Source organism: Drosophila guanche, unplaced genomic scaffold (assembly GCF_900245975.1).
Source record: "Drosophila guanche unplaced genomic scaffold, DGUA_6, whole genome shotgun sequence".
Classification (NCBI taxonomy): Eukaryota; Metazoa; Arthropoda; class Insecta; order Diptera; family Drosophilidae; genus Drosophila; species Drosophila guanche.
In genome coordinates this window covers 11,568,345-11,584,667 of record NW_022995743.1, presented here as the reverse complement: position 1 = coordinate 11,584,667, position 16,323 = coordinate 11,568,345, and the positions used below count along the sequence as shown (strand labels likewise).

The following is a 16,323-nucleotide window of genomic DNA, read 5'->3' as shown; positions in this document are numbered from 1 at the left end:
GAAATTTGAATTCTCGATCGTTCCTTCGGGAATCGAATGGCGAAATAAATGGCCAAGGGAAATGGCGATCAAGAATAGGAACCGCAGCTGTGGAACCAAAGTGTGGCCAACCGTTCCTGGAAGCAAAACGCAAATGCAAACTGTAATACCAAGCCAAAGAGAGCCACAGAACTTATCGCTCTCTCGCTCTCTCTGGCTCTCGCTCTCTCTGGCTCTGGCTCTCGCTCTCTCTGACTCTCGCTCTCTCTGGCTCTCGCTCTCTCTGGCTTGGCCTGCTTTTGTGTATGGGCAAACTTTGAGCAGGGGAAGGGCGGGCACAAACTGTTTGGCGACGCCATGGAAATGATGACGTAAATTGAAACCAAAAGCTGCTACGGCAACGAAATCTATTTGTGCGAGGGGTGGTCCTGCCCTTCCCCACCCCCCCTGCCTGACAGGTGTGCAGCCATCTCCGAGTGCATATTTGTCGAGCCGCTGAGTGCACTTCGAAGCGAACAGTGGCAGTCCGCAGATACACGAAGAAATATTGAGGCAGATGAGCCTGAAGCTGAAGCATTGACTTGGACGCTGCTCTAATGACATTTGCCGTTTTGTTTGTTTTGCTGGCAAAACGCTTTCCATTTTCATTTGCGCTTAAATGCATTTTTCCCACCTCCTTGCCGTCACAAAATGTTTTGGTTTGAATTTCAGAAGCTTTTAGTTTTGTTTGCCCCTGTGCTGCACGTGTCTCTGTGTGTGTCCTTCCGTGTCCTGTCTGCACTTTGTGCTCAATTCTTGCGTTTTCTATTTCTATTTTTAGACCAGCACTAAAACAAGCACAAAAGACAGGGTGGTCGAGGCGCCGCCTGCACATTCAGAGTCACAGAACGTTGCATAAATTAATCAACAATGACTAAATAAACACACACACATGCTTGTATATCTATAGTTAGAAATAAAAGCTGCCCGAGACCAAGACCTGACCCACTGAGTAGCAGCTGCTGGTCCAGCCATTGACGTCACACAGTGCTCCACTGCATTCGTCCTGAAGCTGATGATGCAGCTGCCGCTGTCGCTGCCGCTGCCGCTGCCTCTCTATAGGTAAGCACCCTCTTGACCTTACCCAAACTGTTTACACTTATCACTGCCACAAGGGCCCCTCGACACAAGAGAGAGAGAGAGCGACACAAGACACAAGATGGCACTTGGGGCCTCAGTTCGCAGTTCGATGGTTGTCAGGGGCCGGCAATAGTTTGTGTAATGATGAGTGAACGGATTGACTAGAACAATCGCTAATGAAACATTAACCCAGTTTCCTTAGCTAATCAGTTATGGAACCCATAAGCAGCTTGACATTGTTTGAGAGAGCCCCAAAACCAGACACTATGGGGACCAAGGATTAATTGTCATCCGACATGTTGTCTGCATTTTGTGGGCTTCATTTCTTGGGGCTTCCCACTGTGTTGGCACTTTGTTGGCTTGCCCCGCCGCTTGCGCTGAGGCTTGACTTGACCACGCGGTTCAGTTGCTGCACGGTCGCCACTTCGCGCGGTAGACCAAACCAGATTAGTGTCCTGTTTCCTTTGCTGCATCCTTGTCAATGGCTGCCGCTGCTGTTGCAACGCCTGGGGCCACTGTGCTGCCGTCAGGACCTGCTGCCGCTGCTGCACCGTTAGTTGTTGCGGGCTCGGCACCTGCCGGCAAGGGTCCTGCCAATCTGTTGGACATTGTCGGCGAGGCCAATGTGGTAAACTACATGAAGAATCGCCTGCGGAAGGGCGCCATGAAGCGCAAGGGTCAGGAGATTGTGAACGGACATCGGTTCGGGGTGCGCTTCTTCAAGCAGCCCACCTACTGTGGACACTGCAAGGACTTCATCTGGTGAGCGATGGAAAGATTTAAGCCCCGATTTAGGTCCTTTTTCTGCTGTACATTTTATCAGCGCTCCTTAATTTAATTAGCCCCTCTGCTGGTTGACACCATTTTTTCGTTGTTTTCGTTTCTGTTTCTGTTTCTGCGCTGCGCTGCGCCTCGCTGCATTCGTGGACGGGACTTTGGATGGGATTAGGGGCTTTGGCAAGCCGGGTTTTCAGTGCGAGGGTGGGTTAAGTTGTTGCTGCGCCCAGAGCAGAGAGCGTTCTTAATTGAGTTGCCTGTCCGTATTCCCGAGCAGAGTGCCGCTTCAACATACACCAAAAGTGCTGCAAGTTTGTGGTGTTCAAGTGCCCCGGCAAGGACACGGATTTCGATGCGGACTGTGCCAAAGTGAAGCACGGCTGGATCTCCACCACCTACACCACGCCCACCTTCTGCGATGAGTGCGGCATGCTGCTGCACGGCGTGGCCCACCAGGGAGTCAAGTGCGAGAGTGAGTGGGCGTCAGCGCTCGTGTGGATCCCTCGCTAATGGCTCTCGTGTCCACTCCTTTAGACTGCAACCTGAATGTGCATCATGGGTGCCAGGAGAAGGTGCCACCCATGTGCGGTGCGGACATCAGCGAGGTGCGTGGCCGGCTGCTGCTCTACGTGGAGCTCAAGGGGAACAACCTCAAAGTGGACAGTGAGTCGCGAGCGCCTGACTTAAGCGTGAAGATAAATCTACTCTAACTCCCCGCAGTCAAGGAGGCGGCCAATCTCATTCCCATGGACACCAATGGCTTCAGCGATCCGTACATTGCGGTCCAAATGCATCCCGATCGTTCGGGAAAGTCCAAAAAGAAGACCAAGACCATCCAGAAGAACCTCAATCCGGTCTTCAATGAAACTTTTACTTTGTAAGTTGTTGCTCTCCGCTCTCCGCTCTCCCGGAAATCTAAGTGAATATTTGTCCTGGGCATGTCTGACAGTGAGCTGCAGCCGCAGGATCGCGAAAAGCGTCTGCTCATCGAGGTGTGGGACTGGGATCGCACCTCGCGCAACGACTTCATGGGCTCCTTCTCGTTCAGCATGGACGAACTGCAGAAGGAGCCCGTCGATGGCTGGTACAAGTTCCTCTGCCAGGTGGAGGGCGAGCACTACAACATTCCCTGTGTGGATGCCATCAATGATATGGCACGTCTCAGCGATGAAGTGAAGGTTCGTTATGGCCCGAAATCCCTAATCCTTTTCTACACACTATCTCTCCACTCCACAGCACGATCGTCGACCCAATGAGAAGCGTCGCATGGACAACAAGGACATGCCCCATAACATGAGCAAGCGCGACATGATCCGCGCTGCCGACTTCAACTTTGTCAAGGTCATTGGCAAGGGCTCCTTCGGCAAAGTGCTGCTGGCCGAGCGACGCGGCACCGACGAGCTGTACGCGGTGAAGGTGCTCCGCAAGGATGTCATCATCCAGACGGACGACATGGAGCTGCCCATGAACGAGAAGCGCATCCTCACCCTGTCCGGTCGTCCGCCCTTCCTGGTCTCCATGCACTCCTGCTTCCAGACCATGGACCGTCTGTTCTTCGTCATGGAGTACTGCAAGGGCGGGGATCTCATGTACCACATGCAGCAGTACGGCAGATTCAAGGAGTCTGTGGCCATGTGAGTTTCGAACCAGAGAGCTGTGAGACTCAAGAAAGTTTGATTGAGTTTTCGTTGCAGTTTCTATGCCGTGGAGATAGCCATTGCCTTTTTCTTTCTGCACGAACGTGACATCATCTATCGTGATCTGAAGCTGGACAACATTCTGCTGGATGCCGAGGGGCACGTGAAGCTGGTGGACTTTGGCCTGAGCAAGGCGGGCGTCACGGAGCGCGAGACAACGCGCACTTTTTGCGGCACGGCCATGTACATGGCACCGGAGGTGCGTGCTCCTCAATGTCCTAATGCCCAATCCCTAATATACTTTTGCAGATTGTCAGCTCTGAGCCGTATTCCATAACCGCCGACTGGTGGGCGTACGGTGTGCTGCTCTTCGAGTTCATGGCCGGCCAGTCGCCGTTCGAGGGAGACGATGAGTCCACCGTCTTTCGAAACATCAAAGAGAAGAAGGCCGTGTTCCCCAAGCACTTTACGCAGGATGCCATGGATATTATAACCAGCGTGAGTATGGGAATTATCTCTGCTTAATGTTTGTGTAACACTTGTCTTGACTTTGCCCCCTTTTGCTTAGTTCCTGGCCAAGAAGCCCAACAATCGCTTGGGCGCTGGCAAATATGCCAGGCAGGAGATAACCACGCATCCTTTCTTCAACTGCATCGATTGGGAGAAGGCCGAGGCGGGTGAAATGGAGCCGCCCATTGTGCCCCGAATTGTAGGTTCTTGCCTTTGAGTGTTGCCATGGCCAGCCATGACTTTTGTTTATTCTTGTAGAAACATCGCAAGGACATTAGCAACTTTGATGAGGCCTTTACCAAGGAGAAAACGGATTTGACACCAACCGACAAGCTCTTCATGATGAATCTGGACCAAAACGATTTCATTGGATTCTCCTACATGAATCCCGAGTTTATAACCATACTCTGAAAGTTGTTCTAAAAAGCTTTTCATGAAAGGAAGCAGGATGTAACGGATAAATGCTGAAAGCTTAGACTCAACTATGGATAGCAGATAGAAATAAAGTTGAAGCTTGAGAGCTTACAGCAAGCTGTGTTGGCTGTGTTGGCTGTCTGCTGTCGTACTTGGAGCTTTCAGCGGGTCACAAAACTGAGCTTTCTGCCTCGCGCGCTCTCTCGCTCTCGCTCCCTCTCTCTCGCTGTTGCTGCTGACAAATGTTAAACGGGACTGCAGCAGAGCTAAGACCCAGATAGTAAACGAAAACAAATTCGGTTCCCGGAAAGAGCGAAAGCTGCATTTGCGCTCTTTTGCTTCGCGGGGAATGATTTCTACATTGAGCGAAATTCACCTCTCGGCACTTGGGTCGTGTGCCCCTCCAAGAGCAGCTCCATTTCGTGAATTTTTAAGGCGGTAATTATAGGGTAGCAAAAACCAAACCACAGCTCGAATGCAGAACTGAACATTGAAGTTTTGGCAGTGGCAAACCCAAAAACTTGTTGCTCCTTTGACATTTGCTGCCTTGAACTTGGGTTTTTCGGTGGCTCTAATGAAATTTGTGTGTTGGCCCTGCCAACCGCAGAGCGTAAAATTGTTTCGAAAATCGTTTTTGGCACCTCAGCTATGGCCACACAGAGTACGGGGCTGTAGGCGGAATGGAGCTCTGCCGTTCCTTTGGCCAAATATTCTCGTCACTGCGACACTGCTGATGGCACACAGCAGGATATTTGCAATATTGATTAAGAGGCCTCATCTAATCAGGACCTGAGTCCGCAGTGAATGCAATTTCCGTCTGGTGGAAGTTTTGCTCGGTCTTTGTAAGTGAATTTCCATCAATCGCAGCTTCCGCTTTCAATGGCTCTTCCTTTCTGCACTGGGTACAGCAGCATCCGCATCCGCATCTGCATCCGCCTTCAACTGTTTGCACTCTATTAGCGGCAATTTGCAGGTTTACGTGCACTTTTCACGGCTTTTAGACACGTTCCAATGTCTCCGGCCATGTCCTCGGGTCTGCAGACATTCGCTTGCACTGTCCTTGTGGTCGTCCTTTGCTTCTCATTCACTTCCACCATCCACCTTCTCCTCCTGCCGCTGCTGCTGCTGCTGTCATCGACATCCTTCTATGCCTTCCAACATGTGCCTTTGGTGTGTGGCTAAGGCTGGTTGCTGGTGGCGGTGTTTGGCCTTGTCCGGGGTTCGGCAAAGGACAACGGCACAGCACAGCGCATAAGGATGTACTAAAGTGCTTCACACAATATAAATAATGGTCAAGCGGGAGCTGGGTTGCCATATATTGAGAGTGTAATAAAATGGAGCAGGCAGCAGCTTAAAGGAATCCTTTGGCTTGGCATAGTTTTCCTTGGCCTTGATGCCATCCGCCGGCTAGGTATGTACTTTCCTTGCAAAAATGTCGTCGAGTGGCTAAATTGTCAGCTTATAAATCAATTGGACTAGATCGGAAAAGAATTTCAAACGTTCGTTCAGTCCCTAAAGTTGGAAATGGATTGGAATGCGGTTATTTAAATATTTAAAGACATTTTCCTGTTGCTCAAATTCATCAGAAGTACATTGAAAATGTATGTGTACATTCCATGTGCTGATAACGATAAAAATTGCTACGCTTTGCTGAGTGTTTTTACTTGGTACTCCCCCTAATACCTGCGCGGGCACCCCCTCTGTCTCTCTCATTGCTTTGCTATCTGTCTTTTTCATACACTGTCACTTCCGTTTCCGCCTGAGCACCCGGACTGAATGCGGACTGCCTTGCGGGCTCCATTTGCCCTCAGCCACTTTTTTGTGCTGCCACTAACTGCTCTGGCACTTGGATGCCACTCCACTCCACTCGCATTCTGTGGCACTCACTGGGAGTGACATGCATATGGTCTGGTCCCCCATAAAAACCACAAAAGCCCCAAAATATTGTCCCAAATTAGCTGCGTGATGCTGTCCGGACTGTCCTGGTCTGCGTGATGGCGTTGCCGATGTCCGGCATAGGGATCCAATTCGCCTTTGCCTAATTTCATTGTTGAGAGCGGCCCCCAGTTGTGGTTGGGATGGAAAGCCAGGGATTTATCAGCTAAGTGAGTCTCATGGCCGGCCTAAATATTTAAACCGACTCCCAGGTGGGATTATGCCGCACTCCTGTTGCATTCCTCATCCTCTGCGGAGTGGGACAACCTCTGCTCATCTACAATGCAAACATTGCCCGTGGAATTGTTCGGGCTGCACGTGGCGCCAGTTTTCAGCACTTAAACAAACAAACTGTTGCCCCAGCGTTAGGGTCTGCATGTCCTTGTTTGCCTTTATACTTGTCCCTCGCTTTGTGTAGCTTTTTCACAGCTGTTTGCCATTTGGCAGTCGCCCAGATGCAAAGTGCAGGCAACAATTCCAGGGCGGGGCATGGTGCGACATCAAATGAAGAACTACTCGCAGCGATTCTCAGCTTTCTCTCTCAGTTCCTGAATTGCAAAGACAAACTATGAGGAGCATATTCCACAGCTGGCATTCCGTTTCCATTTCCACCCATAATCAAATAAATTACAACAGCAGTGAAGCGCCCCTGAAAGTGTAGCCCATAAGTCCAGCATGCCATTTGAGCAGTGAAATGTCGCACACATTTTTTGCATAATACCGGGGACTCGCAGCACCCCAAAAACCATAAAAATGTACACAAATAAAAACAAATTTCAAATGGTTGGACAATAAAAGAACATAGAGCGTAGTGTGCTCTAGCGAGGCGTGAAACTTTTACAGCCCTGCCCACAAGAGAGAGAAGTGATCAGTTTTTATGGCAAAGGCACTTACGCGCGGAGGGAATGTTTGGTGTTTGTGGCAATACGGAGAAAGGAGTGACCCCCGGAGTGTCGTATATGATCGAATGGAGTGGGGTAGAAGCGATCGGAGATTAAAGATTAAAGTTCCTCTAGAAAAGTTTCGTGGCCAAACCCAATTTTTAACAGCAGCAATTACCAAATCAATGCAGGGATGCTAACGAATTTTAAACAGTCCGGAAAGGATACTTTCAATATTGAAAACATATTAAAGACTTGGTGCAACATTGAGCAACGTTTGTTTCTCGTATTCGAGCGTATTCGCACGGCTGCTGACACACGCCATCAATCCAGACACACAGGCGACTAATAAACACAAACAAGACACACACACACACAAACATGGATATGTGTGCGTAGGTATGCGCTGCTCTCTGCTGTATATTCGAACGTTGAGCGACGTTTGCATATGGGAAAACACACAGGGAAAAAAGCTGGTTTTATAGACCAAACGGGATGGTTAAGTGCGGCCAGGGGCGTATGGCAAAAGGGAAGTGCTTTTGTGCAAGTTTTGTGGCAGCAGCTTGAGGGTGAAATTTCTTTTGAAAAGGGAATTCCGAATGAAAACTGGGATTGTCCAACTTTAACTTTTCAACTATTTTTTTGTTGCCCCTTTTAAAACCGACTCTGTGGCCACGCCGCAAAACTTTCACACAGACACAGAGAGTGGAACGCAAACATTTGGCATGCATGTTGGGCTTGCCCTGCTCTGGTACAGTGGAGTTTTGGGTTGGCTATTCCCCATGCAAACAGCAGCATGAAATAATTATACAGAACTCCGTTCCACTAAATGGACGATACGCTGCCACAGGTCCCGGCACAGGTGGGTGGAGATCCATTCGAGTCGGAGTCCCAGGCGTTCGAATGTTAAGCTGAATCCGCACACTTTCGCCATACTACGTGGCTAGAGGATAAACCGTATACACATATGCACATATTTAATGTCTATAGTTGCCACACACACACGCTTCAAGGATTTTTCTCGATTTTCTCGGCTCTCACCTTCTGTCGTATCCCTGTCCACAGAGCAGCCACGCGCTGGTTATTCAGTGAGCGATATGGCCAAAGTATAGTCCTCGTTGCGAGCTCTCGTGCTCTAATTAATAAATGATGCCGGCGAAGAGTGTGAAAGCGAGAGAGGGAGAGTGGCTGTCGCGGGGTTGGAGCGACACACACGCAGCTAAGGAATTTATGGCGCAGCCCGCTGCATCAAGCTATAAGCTACAATAAAAATAAAAATGTTTCATACACCGAGACATTTGATACTCTTTTGATTAATGGTTTACAATGTAAAGTTTACATGTTCTGATGAGAGCTGTATGGAAGTGTCAACCCAACCTCTTTCATGCGTATGCTCTTTGGTGTAGTGTACAAAATAGATAAAAACGTTGCGCATCACAAAGGCTATTGTGCAATAAAATAGACAAAGTAAGTCGCTTAAGTCGGTCGCTTGCCTGCCCGCTCGCACCCTCTTTCACATGCATTGCACAGTTCTCGCTTCTTCCTGCTTCCAGCTTTTCGCTCTCCCAGTGCACACCTCTCGCTTCCTTTTTGCACTCTCGGTCGTTGCGTTCGTTACGCTTCAGTGCAGCTTAAAAGCGCAGCCCCTGGATGCACTGTGTGTGTGAGAGCGAGCGGGAGAGAGTGTGTTCTGCTCATCTTATTGTATCCCACCTAACGGTAAAAGTGTGCGCTGCTTTGCAGCTGCCGTTGTCTCTGTCGCTGCCCATTCGCTGCCGCTGCCGGCTCTTTCAATGTTCTTCTCTGTTTCAGCTTGCATCAAAGCAAAGTTTTGGTCCGCTTCGCTCTTCTCTTCCCATCACTGCTTTGCTTTTATTCCATTTTTATTGCTCACGTGTCGGCATGCCCGTGGGGTGGCTTAGGCTACGCCAAAGCGTCACGAATGCGACACACCAATACCAGTTTTAGGGTATCAACGTGCAGACTCCAGCACCCAACTATCAGTCGAACAACACACGAGTACGAACCACTTTAATTTGTTAGCCACTGCAGCAGCAGCAGCAGCAGCAGCATCGACGCGAGTATAACCAAAGCTTAATCAAGCGCAAAAACCAGGATCTTCTTGGTGGGCAACAAAACCTACACATCAAACAAACAAAAAACAGGAAAGCAAAATGCTGAAATTAAATAAAAATTTCTTGGAAATGCTGATACCCGTTACGTGAGCATTTACACTCGAAAATGTTTTAATGAAAATGCACATAAATTCCAAAAAAAGCACAGCAGGGGGCAGAGCCATGCAGAATAAACTGGCATCCTTGAGCACGGACACAAATAACGGGATAATCGCACCTTGCCTGGCTCCAGTTTCTGCTCATTGCCATTGCCAGCGCTTAAGTGGCCAATTGTTTGCCGTTTATTGCTGTGGCAGACAGCGTTGATGATGCCAGACACATTATTCCATTATTCGCAATACATTTTCAAAGTCTCCACCAAAACAATTTATTCGCATTATTTGCAAATTGACAGCGACAAGCACACCTAATTACTCCCCGCCGTGCACTTGTTCTCTCTCTCTCCATTACCTTGCGAGTAATCGAGCCGAGCGGCAGCTGCCACTTTGCGTTGACAAAACTGCCAGAAAGATAGACAATTCTTTTCAATTTTGCGAATGGCAAACCAGTGGCAAGAGGTGCGGAGAGAGAGCGTTACGCGCATTGCATACAAATGAGCAGAGAGTAAAGAGATTGTTCTGGCTTCCTGCAACATTTATCCAGGAGATTTGAAGCGGAATTATTATAAATCAGCCAAGGAGTGGAAGAAGAGACTCCAGACTTGTGTTAAATAAATTCACAATAAGCGTAAATTCCCTTGGCAAAAGCATTCCTCCTCTGCAATGATTTGTCTGTACATTTTGGTTGATTTTCTGGAGAATTGCGTGAGCGGGAACATCTTCTGCACACAATCCAATAGACCATATGAAAAGCTTATGAGTAATATCACTGGGGGCTTGAGATGGAGAGACGAGCCAGCCATAAGTGAGTGGGGATAAGCGACGACTCTGCCCAATAAGCCACACGACTCACACGGAGCGACACGTGCCCCATACAAAAATACGAGTATGTGCGCCGGGTTCTCTCTGTTATTCCTTTTGATTAAAAATTCAGGTCATATAATGAAAGTTGTGACGAAACTGATGAAATTCCCGAATGTGTGCCACACCGAATTAGCGAGTGGCACTCGAGGCTCGGGCATGCAACAAAATTCAAACCATTAGGCTAGCTGCCACCCGGCTAATGTTGCGTGCAAATAATCAGAGGGACAGCAAAGAAGCGCCCAAATTGAGAAGTGGAAAAAAGGTCAAGTGCAAAGACAAATACAAATAGACGGGAAAATGGCAATGGAGCAAGAGCAAAATCACTCTATTTGTTTGGCTTTACAATTGTAAAGGCTGGCAGCCAGCTGAAAAGGGTGGAAAGATAAATAATCAAAGCAAAGAGAGTGTGAGAGAGAGAAGGTATAAAATTCAAAGAAAGCAATGTAAATGTTGGGAAATGAAGATTACGATTCAATGCTCGTTGCAGGTGTCTAAAGAAGTTTCTCTAGAATAATTTCTTGCCTTTTAAAGTTTTATTTTCTCCACACAAAGTTGTAGCCAATCAATCGAAGATAATCTTTAATTTTCCACGGCATCAAACGTTTAAAGAGCAATTTCCCAAGTTGATCCAATAAATTGCTGTCAAAGTGAATATTAAATGGGATTGAATTTGAGTCCTGAGCAGCAGTGGGGCGGGGGCTGTTATGGCTGCATCAGCTGCAGGCACTAAGATTAGAGCCAAAGTGTGGGTTTTTCTTTGTTTTTTGTTTTGGTTTCTGTTTTCCATCTTTGTTCCGCTTGCCATTTATAGGCAGAAATTGCTCAATTGAAAAAGAAAATGAAGGCAGCAGAAGGGACAGGGCAATGGCAGCGGCAGGGCCACAGCTCGCTCGACCTTTCACTGCGAAAGTTGTTCGTTTCGGAAATAGAAAAGTTTTTATGAACAGAAAGAGAGAGAGAGAGAGAGAGAGAGCGCGCGTGTCCTTGACAGACGGGAAGCAACAATTGACGTATCAAAACGTGCTGCCAGCGAAAATGAAAATTCGACAACAAACTTTTCTACCCCTTAGCAAAGATCCCAGCGCATCGCCAGCGAGGGAAAATCAATAAAGAATCTTGAAAATCATGAAATCAGTGAGCGTACGATATAAATATTAAATCTGTGCGGCAGAGCGGAGTGGCAAGGGCGGGCCGTGAAGGAGCGAGCAGCATCCCAATCAAGGAAAAATAATTTCACATTATTTGCCATATTGGAATCTATCTACAGGGGCAGCCGCAGCAGCCAAAATAAACGACTTTTGAGTTAATTGAGTAGAAAACGGAACGGACCGTAAAGGCAGGGAATTGTAGGGTAAGGGGAAGGGTGCAGCACGGAAGAGACAGGTGGCAGCTCTCGGGCGGGCAACAATAACAGTTGGCAACAGCTCCGGCAAAGCGGAAACGGAAATGAGTAACGAGTAACTGGGAAAGTGGGAAAGGGGCCAGGCCCCGAGCCCAAAGAAAGCGCCAAAAGAAAGCGGAAACGTCAAAGAGAAACAGCAACAGGAGGGACCAACAGAACGAGAGAGAGAGAGAGAGAGAGAGAAAAGCAACAGTTCAACTGTAAAACATTAAATGAAAATGAGGCAGGCAAAAAGGAACAGCAAAGGAAAAGCAAAAGGATGCCATGACATGCGGAGGGTAGGAGAATCCTTAACGCTACACATAGTTGTGGGCACTGGCACAACCCTCTTCCCCGCTCGCTACAGTGCCCCTGGGGCTAAAGCAACGATAAAGATGATGGGACAAGCAGAGGCAAAAGGCAGTGGCACTGGCACTGGCAGAAGGATGTGGATGTGGAGCAGGAATTGTGTGTAGCTGTGGGCAAACAACGGCTCATACAAGGCGTGTAAGCAAGCAAAACATGTTAGCTTGTGTCACAGACCCGAGGCAGGATAAAGCTGCAAGAAATCAAAAGACAAACTCTGGCGAAAAAGGAATATCTGTGGCCACCTGAATGTCGAATCATATTTTGAGTTTGAGTTTGAGTCTGAGATCCAATTAATCGAAGATATTGAAAATCACAACACTTGAGGCAAAATCTACACTAATTGGACGTGCAGATGGGGCCATGGGGTGGCCTCCCAACGCCTCCCAGCACGTTGCTCACTTGCGGTGCTCACCGCATGTGGCCCTGGCAAGGACATTTCTTGAAAAGAATCAGCCCAATCAATGGCCGCTGGCACTGTGAGCATCAGTTTTGGCCAAATCCTGGGCTCTAGGATGAAGACGCCAATGGGTCGCTGGCTTTTGGCTAACGGAAACACGGCAGGAATTTAAGTGCTTCCGAAAGGCGGAGGTGTGACATGGATGAAATCAATAAACGAAATCATAAACTGGAATGCCGCAAGAGGCGTGACAGAGGGAGTCCAGGTCATGGCATGGCATGGCATGTGTGTGACGGGTCAAGGAAGCCGAGCGTAGCTGCCCGTTGGCAGCCTGTCAAATATCCCCGACATACCCCAGATGCTGCTGTGGCTACCAGGGTCCTACCTAGGGTCAGGGCGAACAAAATTCTACACATAATTCCAGCATTCATCAGAGGCGCAGAGGAGCAGAGGAGCAGCGGCGGCAAGTTAGGGCTTTGGGGTAGAAAAATCAATAGAAACATATGTGAGGGAGATTTTGTGTGGTCCAAAATGAATGCCCCCGAACAAGTGGCAAGGATTCAAAGAGTTTGCCATGTTGCGGCTTAGATGGACATATCCAGAAACGAGCTGAAATTGAAAACGAAATGTTTGGCCTTCAGCCACAACCAAGCCCACGCCCACAGACAGCAGAGCACATTGCCGCTTGCCGCAGCAGTTGACTCAGCTTGCCACATTTGTTAATTACTTTTTGGCCAACGTTTTGTGCTGACCCCAGTGGAAACAGAGGGAGAGAGAGAGAGAGAGAGAGCATACAAATGAACAATTAAATAATGCCAAGGAAAAAGGTAGGCACAGCCCCCTCGGTCTCAGGCCATAAGTTACACCGCGTGCCAGCCAGGCACTGCATGCGTAATTATGTCAATCGCAGACACAGCTCGAAGGGGGAGTGGCGGAGAAGGATGTGCCCTGGCAACTGTTGCGCCTAGAGGAGTGGCCCCAAAAGCCAGCAATAAGCGGCAATCGTAAATTCAAATCAAGTGCCTGAAATTGCCAGATAAAAGCAAAGTCTGCTCCTCCTCACACACACACACCGCACACATGAAGGCGTTGGGTAGAGCTAGAAGCCACTACTTAGGGTATCAAGAGGAGTATCTACTGCTGCTCCTGGTCCTTCTGCGCTGCCAAAATCACAGCTCCCATCGATCTATGCCGGGGGACTTCCATCAGCAGTGCCCTCCCGTAAGCAGTTCATGCCCTGCTTGGCAAGCAGTTCGCTCTCGGCCGCTCTGCTTGCCCTTTGCAGTTCACTCACGCAAGCAGTTTAATTAAAGTTTAATAACAGCAGCAGCTGCGGTCTCCCTTTGTGGAATTCTTTTCAATCTTTCAGTGAGAGGAGTTACAGGGCATCCAGTGGCGGACCCACAGTCTGCGCTGAACATGATTATCTCCAGCTACGAGTGCGAGCACATAGCACAATATAATTTATAATCTTAAAGCTCTCCTCTCCTCTCTTCTGTGTTGTGCTTTGCCTGCGCCTGAGCTTTTTCCAATCTGCCATCTGCCTGTCCCTGTCCCTGCCCCCACACAACACTTTTAGCACATAATAATAGTCCGGGCCATGCAATTACTGAGGGTCACAGGCGGGAGTGGGCGACGTTGGAAAACAGATAAAGCGAAAGGACAACGACAACGACAACGACAACGTTTAGTTTGAGACGTGGCAACGGCCTGGTGGTGGGGCACTTAAAGTCAGCAAACTACAAAAAGGACTCCCCACAAAGGCGAATCGATAGATGTTTGACCCCAAACTCGTCAAAGACTCGTCCGAATCTGTTGCTGATGAGTTGAACAGTTGGCTGGCAGAATAGTCTAGGCCGTGAAATAGCTAACAAGTTCTAGGGCACACACAGATTTATGCCTGGAGAGGAGCAAGTTTTGGTTACTTACCGCCAAGTAGATGGCGCAGAGTGCCCTCTCAGCCAGTGCCAGAGACAAACTTGAAATCGAATGTTGGCTCTCTGTCCGTGATCCATTTAATGGCTGCCAAATTCAATTTCCATTTCAAGCCGAACATAATGAGGCATGCAGGGAAATTCCTGCCCCTCTGCAGCCATGGCCAATTACTCGAACATTTGTTGAGCTCTGTTCAAGTCACAAATTTTGTTGCACTTGGCAAAACACTTGAAAAGTTTGTACAACTTTTAAAGCTGGCATTGCACCGCCTTTATAAATGGCATTCAACTGGCAGAGGGACAGCTAAAGGGATGGCTTGACAGGGACAGAGGAGAACAGGTGCGACATATGCTGGTCTCCTGCTGCTGCTGCTCCTTGTGCCACTTGTGCAACACTTTCATTTATCTTATTGAGCGCACTCACATCTATGTACACAAGCACTTAGTCATGCCATTAAGTGCGTCTCTCGACGCTGCCGATACCCTCAAGAACTGTCTTTTGTTTGCACATTTTGTACATAGTTTTTCTTTGAGCTTAAAACAACTCCCAGCAGCACTCCATCTCTTAATTACTCTTGGCTTTTGCAGGGTATTCCCCGAACCATTGCCATTCTGGTTTGTAATTAGCAAATGGCCAGAGCCAGCTGCAGAGCATCCCTAAGAGATTTGATTGAAGCAGCCTTGCCCTTGGCCCTGGGACAGGAATCTCGGTAAACGTTTACATTTCCATTCAATATGTTTAAGCAAGATTTGTTCGGTTTGTTTGCTCCTTTCCTCCTTTCCGACACCACCACAATTCCCGTTGGCAAAACTTTTGCGCTATTGCAATATTTATCCAGTCCATAACTTTCTTTGCTTTGGGGCCGGAGGAGCAAGTTCAAGTTGCTGGCAAAAGTAGATTTGATTTATGTCAGCCATTGTCGCCAGCGCAAGTTGCATTGCCTTTTGTGTGCCCTTATCGAGTTGCCTTTTGCTGTCATTTGTCAGAGATCTCTGTATCTGCATATACATATTTACATATGAATTTATGTACTTATGTATGCATTTATGTACCATGCATATTTTAATGTCTGCTCGAGGCTTCACATTACATTCAATGCTCTCTCTCTCTCTTTTACCATTGTGCATGCCAAATTGGCTGGGGTTGGGGCCTCCTGGCTGGGGAAATCATTATTTTCGAATTTTCCAGGCACCCAAAAATTCTGTCGATGCTTGGTGGCTGCTGTGATGCCGGGCATCAGATGGTTTGGTTGCTGCTTTTCCTGGGGTTTTCCCCCAAATTGGCATAATAAACAATGACAATGGTGGCAAAACCGAGCGTGTGTCTCTGGCTCTGGCTCTGGCTCTGGCTCTGTGTGTGTCTGCATCTGCTCCATCGAACTCCTCGCATCAATCTGAAGGTTTGTGTCAGGCTTGTAAAGTGAGTTGGAGCAGCTTGTTGGAGTAGCAACTGATATCCTCCTCCTGCCTCCATTTTAATTAGGAACATGATGCAGCCTAGTGCCGGATCTTGTGCTCCAATTATCAAAGTGGGACAAGCGTTTCGCATTAGCTGATCCAACAGGTTCCTTGATGATTGGCCATGATTGATGGCCAACCATTTGGAGTACACAAATTAATAGCTTTAATTAAGCGCAAGGAGTCCTGTCCCAGTCATTCATCGCACAAGTCGCCGAAGAAGGATTACTGCGAATATCCATCCGCTGGCAGTCACATATTACGTATACGCACTGCGAGTATCCATCCGAATGTTTATGGGACAGTGCGAAATGGTTTCTCCTGCTGCTCTCTAGCTGTGTTTTGATGTATTTTTAATGCCATCTTTTCAGGGGAATATATGATTAATGGACTGCGGTTCATGCGGTGTGTGTGTGCTGTGTGTGTGCTGTGTGT

The 16,323-nt window shown here is 48.3% G+C and overlaps 2 protein-coding genes across 2 annotated transcripts in view; both read left to right on the top strand.

Moving 5' to 3' along the window:
- The window catches only part of LOC117578542 (protein kinase C, brain isozyme), a 42,290-nt gene that overhangs the window by 553 nt on the left and 25,414 nt on the right, over window positions 1–16,323 (top strand). Inside the window, exon 2 of the mRNA XM_034264110.1 lies at window positions 10,578–10,584. The gene's annotated coding sequence lies outside the window, so the exon portion shown is untranslated. The remainder of the gene's footprint in view (window positions 1–10,577; window positions 10,585–16,323) is intronic.
- LOC117578541 (protein kinase C, eye isozyme) lies at window positions 1,580–4,553 on the top strand. The gene is made up of 11 exons (XM_034264109.1): window positions 1,580–1,860; window positions 2,048–2,079; window positions 2,153–2,347; window positions 2,410–2,538; window positions 2,596–2,752; window positions 2,825–3,053; window positions 3,112–3,509; window positions 3,570–3,771; window positions 3,822–4,010; window positions 4,081–4,221; window positions 4,281–4,553. The coding sequence occupies exons 1-11, from the start codon at window positions 1,580–1,582 to the stop codon at window positions 4,431–4,433; spliced, it is 2,106 nt and encodes a 701-aa protein (XP_034120000.1). The 3' UTR covers window positions 4,434–4,553.